At 44.2% G+C, this 16,987-nt stretch overlaps 1 protein-coding gene across 2 annotated transcripts in view; it reads right to left on the reverse strand.

Moving 5' to 3' along the window:
• Nucleotides 1–5,691, reverse strand: part of LRP8 (LDL receptor related protein 8) — a 170,601-nt gene extending 164,910 nt beyond the window's left edge. For both annotated transcript variants that reach the window (XM_036387586.2, XM_036387584.2), the window contains exons 1-2: nt 5,583–5,691; nt 4,604–4,723 (exon numbers count right to left, since the gene is read on the reverse strand). In XM_036387586.2, the coding sequence (XP_036243479.1) occupies nt 4,604–4,723; nt 5,583–5,652 (190 nt within the window). In that variant the 5' untranslated portion in view covers nt 5,653–5,691. The remainder of the gene's footprint in view (nt 1–4,603; nt 4,724–5,582) is intronic.
• Between the last annotated feature and the right edge of the window lie 11,296 nt (nt 5,692–16,987).

Below are 16,987 nucleotides of genomic sequence, written 5' to 3' on the forward strand. Positions count from 1 at the left end.
ACTTTCACATCAGCAAGAGTCAAACTCTGCAGACTCTGTACAAAGCCAGTGGAAGCACAGGACTCCTCCTTCCTCCCAGTTGCAAGGGAAATGTGTCTCAGCTACACAGCCACCTTCTGTAGCCACAAGGCAGGCAAGGGCTGAGGTAGGGGAGGTTTGCTGATGCCACATGTTTACCTTGCATTCTGTACACAAGGGAACAGTTTTTGAAACAGTAACTCCCTTCAGACTGCATCTCATACCTGAGGTAGCCTCAACCCTGTCTATAAAATATCCCCATGAGCAGTCCTCACCAGCAAGCAACATCACAGAAAGGATACCAGTGCAAAGGTGGAAAATGGAGCTTTAAACAAGAAATAGCAATTCTGCATTTGGCTGTGTCCCCCTGCAGGCAGGTATTACAAAGCTGAAATGATCCTGCAGCTTGTGTTTAATTTTAGGAAACTGGTTAAGCTACTGATTGCTTTTTGCAACTATACTCTTTGCCACATTTAGTGTTATTCAACAGTGAAGCATTTAAGCAGAGATCCTCCAGTTTCTTTCACCCACACTCAGGTCTGGGTTAAGATAAATCATACTTAAATCATAAAAATAAAATCAAACAGCTATCAAAGTAAGAGCTCCTATTTTGCATCAAATACATTGCGTCTGGCAGCTGTTTGCAAGGTCTTCCTTGTTTTCTGCTGGCTACAATGGCAAGCAGGAATAAACTTGTAAAGCTGGGGAAAAAGCTTCCAAGAGCCACTCCCCCTTCAGAACAGAACTCTAGTATTTTCCCTTCTGGGTGATGTGTCACACAGCAGCAGCACCCTGGACACACAGCACACACATCCCTAGTCTGACCTGGCTTTGCAGCCTCCACCTTTCCTGAGGGAGACACAGAAAAATGTCAGTACCCCACATTTTGAGTACATCAGCAAAGAATGCTTTTGCTAAAACACTGTACCTTAGAAAATGGACATTTTTCCCACTATAAAAGTAGCTTTGATGTTTTATAAAGTTGCTGCTGTACCATTACAAAAAATGTCTCAATGACTGTGCATCTGCAAGCATTGTCTGAAACAGCTTGTAAGAGTCTTTGCAGGTGTTTCCGAAGAGAAAATGTATCACAGAGAAGGACGAAAATGCATCTACAGAAATCACATTCAGAACTGCCCTGGGGCCCTGCCCTCATTGTATGGACCACATTTAGTGCAGATTGTGGCATTGTAAGCTGTAAGTTGTGACCAGGATTTTGTTTTCCAGGCCTACACAGACTGGACTGAGCCCAAGCAAACCCTTTTGCATAGAGCAGAACAAATAGTTTTAGGACAGGCTTAAACTCTGCAGTAGGTACCCAAGATTTCTAATTCCAAAGTTTACAACTTAATTTCCCCAGCAATCCAAACAATGTAACTTCCACTGGTTATCTCTCTGGAGTTTAGCTTCCTTTCCAAAGATACATTTTAAGGAACATATCTACATATCTACTCCCTTTTTATCTTCCTTTCCTCAAAATGGTTTAACTTTCTGAAAACATGACAGCAAAACGGCATCTTCATATTTAGGCAATCTGTTTACTGCTTTATTTTTATATATTTCTACAATGCACACAAATTAGTGTTTTCTCCTTCTCTCTTGTTAACACTTCACAAGTCATGTGCCTACACACAATGAGCACCATCTCCTCCCTTCCTGGCAGCCTCCTTGGCCACTGTTCTTTTGCTAGCCCAGAAACCCAGTCCTGGATAAACTTAACGCACCAAAAAACTAGTGCTGCCTCCAGGTCCATGTTTGCTGCATTAACTCACACATCAGTCCTATGGGAGATAAGTTGAACTACCAGCCACGACAGAAAAGGATTACTCAGTTGAAATCAAATGCCAAGGATGCAATACACTTTGATTACTGAAACATTCTCCTTAGAATCCAAAACATGATGGCAGCAAATCATGGGGACTCAGAGGATGGGGGAAACAGGGACAGACACAGGACACAACACAAAGGGGACACAGATAACAACAAACAAATAAAAATTCAGTCTTGTGCAAAGATGATTTCTAGTTGGAAGCCCACAGAGTCCTGCCAAAAAAAAAAAAAAAATCAACTCTTTCCAACTATTTAAGATATTCTTGGTTACAAAATTTTCCGGTGTATTAGACCGTCTGCCACAAGAAATTGGTTTCACAAACCAATTCTTCACACCATAAAGACCATCCTGTCTCTTTAAAAAGGGAGAATTTACACAAGCAGCAATGAGCTATTACAAATACATTATCAGCTCTGGGAAAAAGAATCATCAAGTAATTACAGAGGTTATCAGGGTCCTTATCAGTACTCACTGCCAGCAGGCTACCTGCATATTCATTTCCCTCTCCATCACCACTCTGGCATGCTGAGTTTTCCAAAATAGTTTCTTCTATTGCATATGTTCATAAAATAGTTTTAAAATAAATATCTGTTTATTACAGCAGTGATAACAGAGGCGGTATCTAGAAGTGAAAACATGGAATGTATTTTTTCACCCAGTGAGTAGAACTCCAAACATTCCATATGCTGAAAAACAGTATGCACTTTCAAAATAAAGCAGCGTTCAGAACAATTTAAGTGAGAAAAATGTGCATGACAAATGTAATTTTTGTCTTTCAGCCTGCTTGAAGAAGCAACTGCAAAGTCTCTCTATTTATGAACTAAATTAACAGTCCATGAGCAATTTCTGTAGTCTGATTCCCAATCAATAATAAATGCCAAATTCTGATTAAAGTGAAGAACATATTTTTACCACCCCCAAACCCAACAACTACAAAAACCCCTCTGAAATAAACCTAAATCAGATGCAATAAGCATTCTAACATAGCACAGTCCACACTGAGCTGATGTTCAACAGCATGTTGGTTCTACACTCTTCTGACACAATGCTCAGAGGGCTGCTTATAAGGAGACAATAAAAAAGCAGCCCAGATACTGAGCCCCTAACTCATGCAGGGCAAGAGCTCAGGACACGAACACACTCTTCCATGTTGAGTGTAGGGTCCAGAATCCATTCAAGATACTCCTCCAGCCACAATCCCAACCTCTGAAAGGCAGCTCCAAAAGCACTGTCCACAGGACACCTGTGCACAGAGGTTTGAAAGAGAAGGCTCCAAGAACACCATTAAATACCTGCTCAGAGATTCTCAGTACTTCTACAGATTACTGTCTCTCTCGGGAAACACAGACACTTCGGAGAAAACTTTCCCAGTTATGGCTACACAAGAGTCCACAGTAGTTCTCAGTCACCCCCAGCTTCCCTGAGTCCTTTGCAATTTGAAACATTCCACATCTAAGTTGCCTCTAAATAGTGCCATTATAATTCCTGTAAGAGCCATTTCTATATCTCAATTAATGCTGCTAACTCCCCAGATCATAGAAAAATATCATACATAAAGCCAATCAAGTCCTCTGAAAAAAGACAGCAACCAGAAAGAAATGTTATGGGGAAATCACAGGGAACATCTTGTTATAATTTAAGAGTTTGGGAATCCCTTCTCTCCTTAAACTGATCTGCTCAGACTTCACTCCAAATATCACCTGACAGACTTACATGGGAAGATGTTAACAGGAAAATCACACATGGAAAAACACATAACCAGTGACCTTTCTATTTGTGATGTATTCACTGGGTCTATGAGCTTTGAAGAGTTCTCTCACTGAATGCACATTCAGTGCCTACTATTCTACAGAGATAATTCAAGAGATGTGGTACTTGCTACAATATTTGCAATTTTAAACCCCAAATTAAAGACACTTCTCTTCAAGATTTAGGCTCTGTAATTTCTTTTACAGATGCTTCTTACACTCCATGGCTGAGACAAATTCTCCCAGGCTATCAGAAGCTGTAAGCAAATTAACAGCCAAGTTATAACAGCATAACCCTACTAAGTACCCAGAGTTTATGGGTTTCCACTGATACACACCAGGGCCACACCACAGGAGAAGGAACGAGTGCCATTTTCTTAGGACTGGAAGTATAGCTCTTGCTCTCTCTTCCCTTACACTATGAAGGAATTAGTGTTACATGGCTGACACTGCCAAACCAAGCAGTGCTACTTGTTTATCTGCCTTGTCACCCTGACTGCAAACATATTTAAACACAAGATCCACACCCACCGCACATCTTGTAGGATGATTATGAGTAAGCAACATTTCACATGAGCACCTGCCACTCGCCCTAAGCACGGACTCTTCCGGGGTTGAACATCTCTCCCATCTGCCCCGAGGACACAAACTGCGCTCTGTCTGTTCCTTAGAGGCGCTCTGAGCAGAGGCGCTGCTGGAGGCGAGGGACAGGCAGAGGGAGGGCAGGGAGCTGCCGGGTGACGGCTGCCGCCGGACTCGCGCTGCCGCCGGGCGCTCCGGGCATCCCGGCCGAGCCGGGCCGGGCCGGGCCGGGCGAGGCGGCAGCGAGGAGCCGCTGCCCCGCGGCGCCGCGTCACGGATCTGCTGCTCCCGGCAGCCAATCGGCGCCGCGGCCGGGGACGGCGCGACTTCATTCATTCATTCATAAAAAAGAGGCGCAGCGCAGCTGGGAAGGGAAGCGCGCCCTTCCCGGCACCCCCGCCCCGTGCGGGGCACGGATACTCACGGCAATCCGCCTCGTCACTGTTATCCGAGCAGTCGTCGTCCTCGTCGCATTTCCAGATGGCGGGGATGCACCGCTCGTTCCGGCACTGGAACTGATTCTCCTCGCACTCCTTGACGGCGCCTGCGAGACACGGGGCCGCGCCTGGGTCAGCGGGGCGCGCTCCCACGGCCGGGCGGCGGGGGCATCCCGGGGCCGCCTCGCCGCCCGGCCCGGCCGCGGACAACCCGGGCAAGACGCCGGGAGCCGCCGCCGGCCGGGTGGGGGCTGCGGCTGGGCTCGCCAGGGCACAGCGGCTCGGTGCGGGGCTGGGGCACAGCGGCTCGGTGCGGGGCTGGGGGAGACGCGCCTCCGCGGGAGCACGGCGGCGATCCCGAAGCTGCTTTGTGCAAGGATAAAAGGGGCCATTCCCGTGCTTCCCCGCATTGTTTTAAAGGCGGAGGGAAAAGGAGTCTGGGAATAGAATATGGTTAAATCCGAAACACAACAGACAAAGAAAAATTATAAAGCGCAGCGATGCTAGGACCTCCTGCGCATCCGTTGCCGGGGCAAAACGCACCGACACCTGGGGACGTGGGGCGGAAGAGGTACCGGCGCCGTCCCGGGAAAAGGGACCTGACCCAACTAAAGTTGAGGGCGGGGGGAGAACGAAGCAAATCTGCTTTACAGACTCGGTGCCGCGCTGCTCTGATGAGGCACAAATCCCCTCTGAAAGGGATTAAAGGTGGCAGCTCCTGTCACCAGCTCTCGGGCTGCATTCGCCCGCTTGAAGAGCTTGCCCGGCCCCCGTAGGTCGCAACCCCCGAGCGTGCCCGGCCCTCCTAAGGTCCCAAACCCCGCGCAGGGCACCGGGGCGAGCGGGCATCCGCGGCCGCACATCGCGGGGTGCTCGTGCCGGCAGGACGCTCGCCCCCTCCCCGGCAGCGCTGAGGCCGGGGGACCCCGGCGCGGAGGGAGAGCGGCCGCACCGCGCCGGACCCACCTTTGCCGAGGTGCAGCTTGAGCAGCAGCAGCTGGAGGAGCAGCAGCCGGGCGAGCGCTGGCCGGCACATGGTGCTCGCTCCCTCCCTCCCTCGGTGGCAGCGCGCCGTGTGCGGGGTGCGCGCAGCCGGCGCGCCGCTCGCTGCCCGCCCCGTGCCGACTGCGGCCGGCGCCGCCCCCGCCCCGCCGCGCCGCCGCCGTGACGCGCCCCGCTGGGCGGGCCCCGCTCGGCTCGGCCCCGGAGAGCGAGGCGGGCATCCCGCCTCCCGGAGGAGCCCAGAGGGACACCTGCGGCACACCTCCCGCGGCCACCGAAAGGAAGCCCCGCAGATGGCACGGCCGTGCGCTCCCAGGCCGGGCTGGTCACCCTGGAGCTCTGGCTGGGATAGGCGGGCCTGGGCCCTGCTGGGTCTGACTGGGTCAGGCCTTCAGGTCCTGAGCCTCCCTCGGTGGCCCTGGTACAATGACAGCCTCATTTATGATCTTAATTTTATTAAGCCAATTAAACCCGCGGACTTCTTTAAATGGCCTCGAGTCACAAATTATGTGCTCTCCTCATTACTTCAGATCTCCCACTGAGGGGTTTCATTATGACCATACGAATGTGGTCATCTCCACTTAATTGTATTAAAATCAGTGAAACAAGTACCAAGTATACTAAAGGTGGGCACCTCTCCTCGTAGGGACTGCTTACCCTTTCTACTGCCTAAGCACATGCGGTCTGATCAGTAATAACAAGTGGTTTTCCAAGCTATCGGGGCCTTATTTATCACTCCACTTGCACGGTGCTGATGAGAAAGCAGTTCACCGTCTTTAATTAACATCACGGCCTCCTTCATACAGTCAGGATTAACAGTATTCCAGTAATCATATTATGAGAAAATACTTTTCAAGAGTAACTTGAATCTATCATCACAACAGGATTAACATGATTATATGTGGAGTGTCATTAAAAAAAAAATTAATCAAAGACTAATTTTACATAAACCAATGTAACAAAGCTTTGCAGTTTCAAAGCCTGAAATGCCATTGACTTAAGAACTGGGCTGCTATTTAAAAATGTACCTGTGTCTTTTACAAAAATTTTGCAAGTCACTAGTCAGCAGCATCACTAATGCCTTTGAATCGTGTGAAGAGAAGAGCTAATCATTGAGCTATTCCACTAGCAGCTTATAGAGTATTAACTATTTATTCAAGCCTGTTTGAGCAATTTTTAGCATGAGAAATGTAGCGTATATTTGTGTTGGCTGCATCAATGTGATGGATTACAATAATTGCTTAAAGCAAATGAGGTATTTATAATACATTAGGTCAAATTTCTCTTTTTTAAATGTGTCAAAACACAGATTTATAAAGCTACTGTAATTCATGGCCTCATTCTTCTCTTTTGTAAGTTAGTTTATTAGTTGAAATTGGAAGTGGATCCAAAGGCAATAATGAAGCTATCTGGTACAAAACAGGTGTGAGGGTGCAGAGCATCAGTCACAGCAATGATCTGCTGTGATTCCTCATGGAATTTTGTTTCATTTAAAAAAACAACCAAACAGGTGTTTTGGCCTGAATGCCTCTTGTAGGAAACAATACTAATGAGATTTTTTTGAGTGAACTTCTCTGGTGACACCTGATCTGCAGCAATTTCAAGAGCCTTCACAGACCAGCCATTGTAGGGGCTACTGGTAGCCTAGTACCATCTTGTGGACATGTGTGTCTCTGAGGAATTGCAGAGGCAGGAAGGAAACTGGAGGTGCTATGGGAGAAGTAGATTGGGCAAAGCAAGCCATTTGGTATGAAAGAGAAATTAAATATAATTTCATCCATCATGTTCCAGTAGTTAAGACTGTTAATTTACCTTTTAATTTACCTTTGTGGTTTATTGCTTCTAGTTGGTCACACACCACTGCACATTAAACAACAAATCACAGATCAGACACCCACTAACACAGTAAGGGGTACGTCAAAACAGTAAAATGTTCTTTCTAAAGAGCTCCATCAGCCAGCTGTCTGTTGTTTGTCATCCATACCATTCCTTTCATCTATTTTACAAATTATAGCTCAATTTTTTTCTTAACGCAAAACCCACACTTTGTTTCCATCTTTAAATGTTTCAATGATTGGTCCCTTGGATCCGTATATTTCTCATGCTAACTGCAGCTTACATATCAAAGAAGTCTCTTCAGTGTCAGGATGAATAACTGACCCCTGCACCCTGGATTTTCTGCAGGCTTGTATTCATACGCCAGGTTCTTTACTCCCTCAGGTGTGCAGATATGCACCCTCCCAATCCCAGAGTGGGAACTGAATCATTCAGAAGCAATGGAAAAATGATGCACCAAACTTATTTTGGTGGAAGTTCCCCTGGTGTTCCCAGCTTTTGCCCACTGTATGTACACTTCTTGTTTTGCAGAACACCAGCTCTGCAGGTTCAGGCCAGGAGTGTATCCTGAGCAATGTGCTCCAGGCATTCCCACCTGGTGTGCAGTGTGTGTGCAATGCCCAGGTGCATTTCAGTGTCCACAGAGCAGCCAAGAGGCCACAGAGTTGCTGTGCAAGACGAGGTGACCCAATGCCATCCACCCTGGCTCAGAGAAAGGCACCAGATTTCACCTAATTCAACACTGGGAGCCTGAGTGTGATGGTGCCAAGTCAGAGCACAGTCCCTGCTTTTACTCATGCTAACAGTCAGGAGTGTCAAGAAGCTGAGCACCTCCCCTGCCCTGTGACCACTACTGGAGAACAGCCTCCAGGGAATAGAGCTCTTAGGAATGGAAGAATGACAGGTGCTTGATTAATTTATCAATAAAATCTTTGCTAAATGTAAAAAAAGTATTATGACAGACTGTGAGGGAAGAGAAACAACAGAAAACTGGGAAACTCTTCAAGCCACAGAGACCAAATTGCTGAGATATTTGTACTACTGCCCCCTCATCTCGCTTTTCCCCAAAACAATTCAATGTCTTTTTACAATATATTTCTTTCTTCTTTCAAATGGATATTTTAAAACCTGTTCTCCTCCATTTGTATAATAAGCCTTTGAAAATATGCCTGTCCATTGGCTGACTTTTTCAGTCTTGTCTTTCAACTAGACAATCCTTCAATCCTGTCACGGCTTTTAGATATGCTAATGTAATATGTTTTGCAAAAAGATATTGAAATTAAACCTTTTAACTCAAGTTAGCTGAACCAATGCACCAATGACCACGTCCCTTAAACTGCCAACTGATGTGTTAGTGCCCACAATACTATTTACATTTTAAAGTAAAATTTTCTTGCCAAAACTGTGAGTTTTCAGCTATGCGTAGTGTTGTGTATTACATTTAAAACTAAAATTTATTTTCTGCTGCTTCTACTGAGGCACAAAACAAACCACAAGCCCAGCAGAGCATAAGTACAGGTTCATTCTGATCAAGACTTGTCCTTCAGATTCTTACACAGCTCCTGTTTTTTACCTGCTGTGTTCAAAGTAACCAACAGTTTTCACAACCTTCCTTTCTACTTTTGGGATTCACAAACCTACTTTTGTCGGTACATTATTTATCTGCATTTATCTTTTTAAGATGCTTTAGTCTTTCGCTTTTGGTGAATTTCTTCAAAATCTGCCCATTTTAAACTGCACAGAAATTTTCTTCTACTTTTCCTCTTTTCATAGTTTCCCTAGACTGTTTTCCAATTTTCCCACTCTAATTTCCTTAAATTCTTGCACTCCTGTCCCGGTGGCTGTAGGAATTTTCCTTAACTCATGCATTTAACCACATTCACTGTAGCATCAATGGTCATTAACATTTTACCCTCCAGCCCCGTGGCCAGTCTCATCTGTCTCTTTGCAAGGGCACTTTAATGACAGGTGATATTACTTTTCATTTGCACAAATCCCTTTTTGCTTGTGTGAAAGCAAGTTAGGGCTCTTAATTCTTTAGTTTGGGGTTTTTTCCTTATTTTTTCCAATTCATATTTTTATTTGTATCTGACTAAATGGTGTCTCTTTGATCTCCTTTTTCTATGCTTTTATTTTTGGAACTTTCATTGTTTAAAAATGCTTTGTTCAATGCCTTCTATAATCTCCTTTGTTTCTTGGCTTAATTTTATTCTCTTTTAACTTCAACTTCTTTACAGAGAACTCCAATCCCCTAAGTCAGCTGTTTGCTGGTTTGCTTTTCATATTCCTTACTTAAATCCATGCTCTGTACATCTTTGCCTGTTGGATGCACCTTCCCTTTTCACATTTTAGGAATTTTCACAATCATCATGACTTTTCTTTTGCTTGTTTCATATCTAAAAGGTCAGTTTAAGCACCTTAGCATGCTCCAGGTCTTCTAATGATATCCTTATTTTTAGTTAGCTCATGGCCTAGTAAAGAAAGGAGGACACAACCAGGTTGAAATCAAATTACAAACCCCATCAGTTTATCATCCAAGAATTGTCTCTCCAGCAAGCCAGAATCTCTCACTTCCACAGCCATAATTATTCTTTGTCCCAAAACCCATTGCTCCTTTGTTCAAGCATATGTAGCAGTATGATATAGCACTGCCACACTGCTGGCCAAATAAAATCTCAGGGGCACTTCTTGTCCAGGTATGAGACTGCAGCATTTAGTGACCAAAGCTTCCACTGAAATGTTAAACAGACAACAATCACATTTACACACAAACTGAGAATGGTCCCTACCTCACACTCATGGATTACTGTGTGTGTTCAGAGCAATTCTGAGTTACAACCACTCCCTTAAGTTTTACATATAACTGCAACCCTGCAACCCAGGTTACTCCACTTTAGGTATCAGCTCCTGGTTTTCCCCAGCAAAGCACCTGCAGCATCACCCAGCAGCCTGCAGCACTACCCTGGCCATGGAAAAGCAGCTGGGAAGAGTTCCCTGGGAACAGCTGCCTGGAGAGCCCTGCCCCATCACACCACTTTTCCAGTATGGCACCAAATCCATCTCCTTCCACTTCATGCTCTCATGCCTGCCTCTCTATAGCAATTCTTTCAAGGGAGGATGGGGCAGGTAAGAGATGCTTTGAAGTCCATTGGGAAAGATTTTATTCAGCTAGAGAGGAGCTACCACAGAACTGCCCTTCTTTCCCATCCCAAGGTTGAACACCCTGCCACAACAGTATCCCAGACAATGGAGCTCTGAGTGCAACCAGACCTACCACCTCTATAGGGCCCTTTCCCATTAATTTTAATGAGTATAAGAACTAAGGTACCAAGTGAGGATTAGGAGTCCAGCAAGATCTTTTGCATGCCAGAGGAGCACTGCTATAGACTGCTCTGCTCTTTGCTGTTGTACAGTGACTAATCACTGTGAAAGCTGACAAAAATGCAGACTTGAGGCCACAGCTCGTAACAAGTACAGTGGGATTTTTTCAAGAGGTGTCACTTCAAACTGTCCATCCTATTACTACTAACAAAGGAATCATGAATTGGAGCAAAACTGAAGTTGACAGTGGCTCATGTGGCTCTACAGTGACCATATACCAGTGCTGTAAAGCAGCAGATTAGTACCACAGGCTGTTTGCTTGTGGCTCCCAAAGGGCTTTGACACAAACAGGGAAAAACTAGGAGCAGCACCAAGACTGGATTAGATTTTTTTTCCTGTTAAAAAAATCCTGCTAGCTAGATGCTTGCTCTGTTTTTTCTCCCACACTTTATATGTTCAGGCTCCAGTGGTGTTCTGTGTGTGGATGGCAAAAGAGGAGAAAAGGTCTGGTTCTGCAAGGTGCCAAATTCCCTCAGCTCCCAGCAGCCCTCTGGAAAGCTCTAAGCATCTTGCAGGCTCACAGACAAATTATTTTAGCATTAATTACAACATCAATGAGAAAATAATACCGAAATGGGAATTTAGGATGATGTCTGTGTGGAATGTTTCTCATTATTTTGGTATGGATTCTGTATGACAGCAGTACACTTTAAAACCCATCTTGCTCTCAAGCTCGTGCTGGATCTATTGCCTTCGTGCTAAAGCAGCGAGCACAGTCTGTCATCCAATTTGTGAATTCTCATAGCTGCTTGACAAGGATGTCTTTCTTTATGAAGGAATATGAACCCAATACTTGTTTCCCTTTTTAAAGTGAAAACTCATTAAAAGCAAATTTTTCAAGGTTGGATTTGGAATGGGTTTTTTTTCTTGCTTTCTCTTCCAATTCCCTAGCTTGTATTTAATAATCTTTTTAAGCTCTCCTATTAAATATTGACATCTCATCACTTTCAGTTCTTGAATGATGAGAGAATGAATGGAGATTTGAACATTACCAAAAGATATGAGCTTGGTTAGAGGAAAATTATTTGTTTTTCAGAGCGGATAAAAATCAAATTAGCTTTTAAAATCCCCCCAAAAGAGGAAGGGAGAAGGGGAAGAAAAGGGAAACACCAGAAGATCTATTTTCAGGATAGAAAAATCATCCAATTATCATCTTGCAAATGTGGGCCCAGTTTCAAATATGTCCTCACTTTCCATGGTGATTTGCTTAGTCAATGCTAATATTCTTCTGGCAGTCTCTATGTATAGCTTCCCCAGAGACACTGGAATCAGGCAGTGCAGCCTTAGTCCCATATGTTTGAGAAGAGTCAGCAGAGCAACTGAGTTGTGAAAAACTTGTTTCATTGAAGCCCAGAAACCTTTTTTCACAAATGCCAGGACAGAGCTCAGGCCATGTGTAGAATCCATGTGTGTGTGAGTTACAGAACTCCAGCACTCCCAGAGCCACAGGTCTTTTCAACAAAGTTTCAGAAAACATGTCTTTTCAGATTCCCTGCCTGTAACACCAAGTTGAAACAACAGCAGTTGATAGATCAGTCCCTGTGGCATTTTGTCACATCACATAAAGCATCTAGTGATAGATGCACTTCAGAATAACATGTCCTCGAGATTAATTTCTGGAAGCATAAAACAGCTCTCCTCTCACCCTTTCCAGTACACCCTTCAAAATATTGCCTCATCCCCAATTCGTTTACCAAAGGCAAAGGCTTCTCTTAGATTCACAGATGTTGAGTTCTAACCAGATGGATCAAGATAGAAAGGCTACAAGTATATACATACTTGGAGTCTAAACTAACCTACCAATGCAGCTGGTCCTGGATTTGCTGCCATCCTGAGCTGCAGCCCTGCCTCTGTGTGGCTGTGGTGAAGCCTGTAATGATGCATTGGTGTGTCTGCTCAGCTCCTGTCAGACTCCCAGTTCGAGCTTCCACAAGCACTTTGCACAGCACTTCAACACACGGTGATTTCTCCTCGTGAGACTCCTGCTCCTATCACAGAATATCCTGAGCTGGAAGGGACCCACAAGGATCACTGAGTCCAACTCTGAAGTGAATGGCCCATACAGACACTGACCCCATGACATTGGCATTACCAGCACCCTGCTCTGACCAGCTGAGCTCATCCATTGTCTCTAAAAAATCTCTTCTACCTTTAACTTCCACTTTAAAAAGCTTCAACATGTCCAAACTAATCTCACAACTCCTATTTTTTAAAAGTAACTCCTCTGTTGCAATACAAGCTGTGACAGCAGTAGGATTGCTGGATACTTGTTGCCCACTGGTCATGAAAGGCTGGTCTTGGTACTCGCACAGGAGCCCACAGTGCCCAGGAGAGCAACACCAGGCAACACAAAGCACTGGAGGAGAGCTCTGAAGGGCTGCAGACAATGTCACAGCCCTGCACAGCTGCAAGTTCCTTTCCCCTGGAAATTATAAATCCTGTGGCCAGATTGGGTTAAGGAAACTGATTTAGAGGATGAGGACTCAAATCATGGGCACACTCACCTGCTAAGGGCACAGGCCTCAAGGACTAACAGGGGCTCCTAAACACCATGAGAAGTTGGTGTCAGTTTACTTGAAACTTGATTTGGGAAGTAGATAATTTCTTTACCATCACAAAGCAAGCACTGGAGAAATTCAGATATTCCTACCCAAATGTTTGGGATCTGTTTTGATTTAACACTAACCAACCATACCATGTGGGCCCCAAAAATGTGGCTTAGTGTTTTGTATCTCATAATTCAGTGTAGAGTAACACCTGCTTTCAGTCCAAAAGTGAAACTTCTATTCAGCAAATTACCCAGCCACCACAAAGGCACAGAGGGAAGTAAAGACCACGTCCCTTTATACAGGTTCACAATCTTATCTTTGCCTTGCCAAAACAAAATCAATAGAACAAAACACCAAGGTTTGGGCCTTTTATTAATCATTTGACACCCAAAGTCTATAAGTTCATTTCCCCATTTCATTCTTTTATTTATCCTGCTGCTCTGAAAGTCTTGAAAGGACAATGAAAATTGGCCTGACTCCGGCTCTCCCAGTCAAATAAAGCTGGCATGGACATGGAGTTACACTTAGCCACCCACCCACACAATTTTAGCTTCCCAGCCATCAAAGCACAATCAAAACTGCATTTTCCTGACTGTCAGTTTCTCTATACATTTTTTAGAGCACAGATGTAATAGGTTTTACAGGGAGTCCCTTTGATTCGTGCCAGCCTTGCACATTCTCATTCTGCCCCTAATCTCTCCTTTGTGGCACGCGGGCTTGGAGTGGTGGGCATGGATCCCAGCGGACACTGATTACCATCCAAATTCCCTTTTGGACATGATCCCATCTGGCAACTGCAGAACCCAAGGCTTTGACCCTCAGCCATTGTTCTTCTGCAAAATGAGCAGATTCAACTTTATTGCAGATTAAACATTTGCTGTATTTTATGTTTAAAGCTAATTCCAAGTTCTGTGTCAAAACACAGGAGCTTTCTCTGCTGACCCTCCTGTAGGGTTTTTTATTTCAGGGATGAATAAAAATTAAGCAGTCCAAGTAATTTTTTTTTTTCAGGATACATACAAAGAATTGTTCCCCAAGCTTAAATTTTGCATGTCAAGTTTCATCTGGGAGCAGATTCGTTTTTACAGCTCAGTTATCAGCTGTGCAAACAGGCTATTATTCATGTTCATCTAGGGTCTGACAGCATTATTGGCCTCTCAAAAATTTGCCAGGCCAGGAAAATTTATGCAGGAGAGAGGGAAGAAAAATGAGGCAGGGCCAAACAGTCCCATGAAAGACAATCAACAACCTTGTGGCTGTTACCCACAAGCTGGGGGCAGTGCAGGAATGTCCTGTTGCACACTCAGGATCCTCGGGAGCCCCCCGTGACCCCTCTGTCCCCATCTGTGCCACACGTGCAGGATGCAGTGGTTGGGTGGCTCTGTGATCCACTGCAGAGGTGACAGAGTTGGCTCATGGGCCCTGGCACTGCCTGGCAACAATGGGGTGTGCAAAAAACAGGTGCTGCACAAAACCTTTGAGAAGCCCTATTCCCCATCAATTGAGCTGAGCTTCTTCCCATTCAGCCCCGCAGATCTGATGCATGGATGGTGATAGATCTCATTTCACAATTCAGCTCCCCCCAGAATAGCCAAAGTGCACAAACCTAACCTTGAGAAAGTGACCATCATATTTCTTGCAGTGGTCCTCACAATAGAAATGTTTTATGGATAAACATAGCTCTTCTTAAAGAGGATAATCTGTAAACTAGATAGTCCAAATTTAAAAAATCAAATATTACTGTGTCTTATATGCCTGTGTTATGATCTGCTGGTCCTAACTCAGACTAGCAAATGAAATTTGAACCAATGGCATCAATCTTCTCTTGTACATATTCTAAAGAGTTTAGTAGTCTAAGGTTACTTATCTTTCTGAAACACATTAAAAAATCTGGTAATATAAATTCAAAGATTAATTCCCTGAACAAACAGAAAGTCAGTAAAGTTAAGTTCTTTCTGGTTTTACCTGTAGTGAGGGGTGGTATTTTCCTGGATTTTATTACATCAGCATTTCAAAATATGAAAATTATTTCCAAATCAGTCTTAAGAACCTGAAAGCATTGTGTAATGAGTCTGAAAATCAAAAGTAATCTTTTGACTTTTATGCAGCAACACTTGTGAGTATTTAATTGTTTTTTTAAGACAGACTGTGATATCTTTACCATTAACATTTGAATGAGTTACAGTCCTGCTGTAGAAGTTTGACTTTCTAGGTATCTTAAGTGAGTCTTTTGTCGGTCTCCTTATTCAAAATGCAGAAATGTAGTATCAACTCTTATCAAAAATTAAACCAGCATGGTTGGCACCCTTTTAAAATTTTTAAACTGCCATTGTTTCATGTTGAGTTAAAGTCCCCTGATTTCCTCGACATCTCTGGGAATTCATCCATCTCCAAAGGAAGCTGAAAGGGCAGGACAGTGTTCCTATGGTTAAATGGAAGAGTAAACAATTGACATAGTACAACATAGTGGTTTGGGCTGTTTTTTTTTTTTTAACCAAGTACACAAGGATTCAGATGTAAAAGAGGAACTTAAGAGTTTATTGTGAAATATGCCAGTCTGATTTGACTGATTCCTGCACAGTAGAATGGGAACTTGTCAGTGGATAAAAAGTAATGATTACTCCTAAAAAAGATTGAAAAGCAAAATTTAAGTGGAATGGTAGCCTTTCTTTAGCTGTTGCTGTGGGCAATAGGAGCTTATTGCTTAATGACCCTGAAGCTGTTCATGGCTTTTGTCATATTCTAAATTCTTTGTCTCCTACCAAGGGGGAAATTAGACTGGCCATCATCGTCTGGCACCTTTCTGTGTCCTCTGCACTAATATTTATCTAGGCAGCAGCAAACTTAATGTAAGTTAAGTTTGTAGTAAGTTAAGTATGTAAGTTAAGTATGTAAGTTAAGTATGTAGTTAATGTAAATCCATCCTCACAACGACTGTGAGCAAGCTGAACACCTCTCATGATTCACTCCCATCCCACCCAGCATCCAAACACAGCATTGCTGTCTCACATGCAGAATCTCCTTCAAATCCTATTGGTATTGTCCAGTATTTCTTTACCAAACCCTCTTATGAAACCAGGGAATTCCTCCTCAGTACCTGGAGGCCAACCAGACTGCAGCTCTAGCCTTGAAAGGGGATAATTACACACCTTTCCTTCTGTGAGTAACAGCAGCATAGGACACACATATAAACAAGCCTGGTGGCTCTGAGCAGTCTGGCATCTCCAGTCACTGCTGGTGCATGAGCAAGGTCCATGAGCCACCACCATGTTCCTAAATAACAGTGGGACAACAGGAAACACTGAAGTTAGCAACCCTGCCCACCAATTTCTATGATGGAATTCTGTTCTCACAATATAAATAAAATTCATCATGTGAAATACCTGCACCAGGCTCACTCTTTATTTTCTTTCTGAGTTTCAAACAGAATAGTCCACATATTTCAGAGAGCTAAAGCAGGGAGAATGAATTGTTCCCCCACATAAAAGAACAGAATAACCTTAGAACCGTTTAACTGAAAAGGCTTCAGAGTCTTCAGATCCTGAAACAGGGACTTCAAATGAGTTAAAAACCATGGAACTTATTTACTGCACACAAAAACTG

The sequence above is a fragment of the Molothrus ater genome, chromosome 9 (assembly GCF_012460135.2).
Source record: "Molothrus ater isolate BHLD 08-10-18 breed brown headed cowbird chromosome 9, BPBGC_Mater_1.1, whole genome shotgun sequence".
NCBI classification, from domain to species: Eukaryota; Metazoa; Chordata; class Aves; order Passeriformes; family Icteridae; genus Molothrus; species Molothrus ater.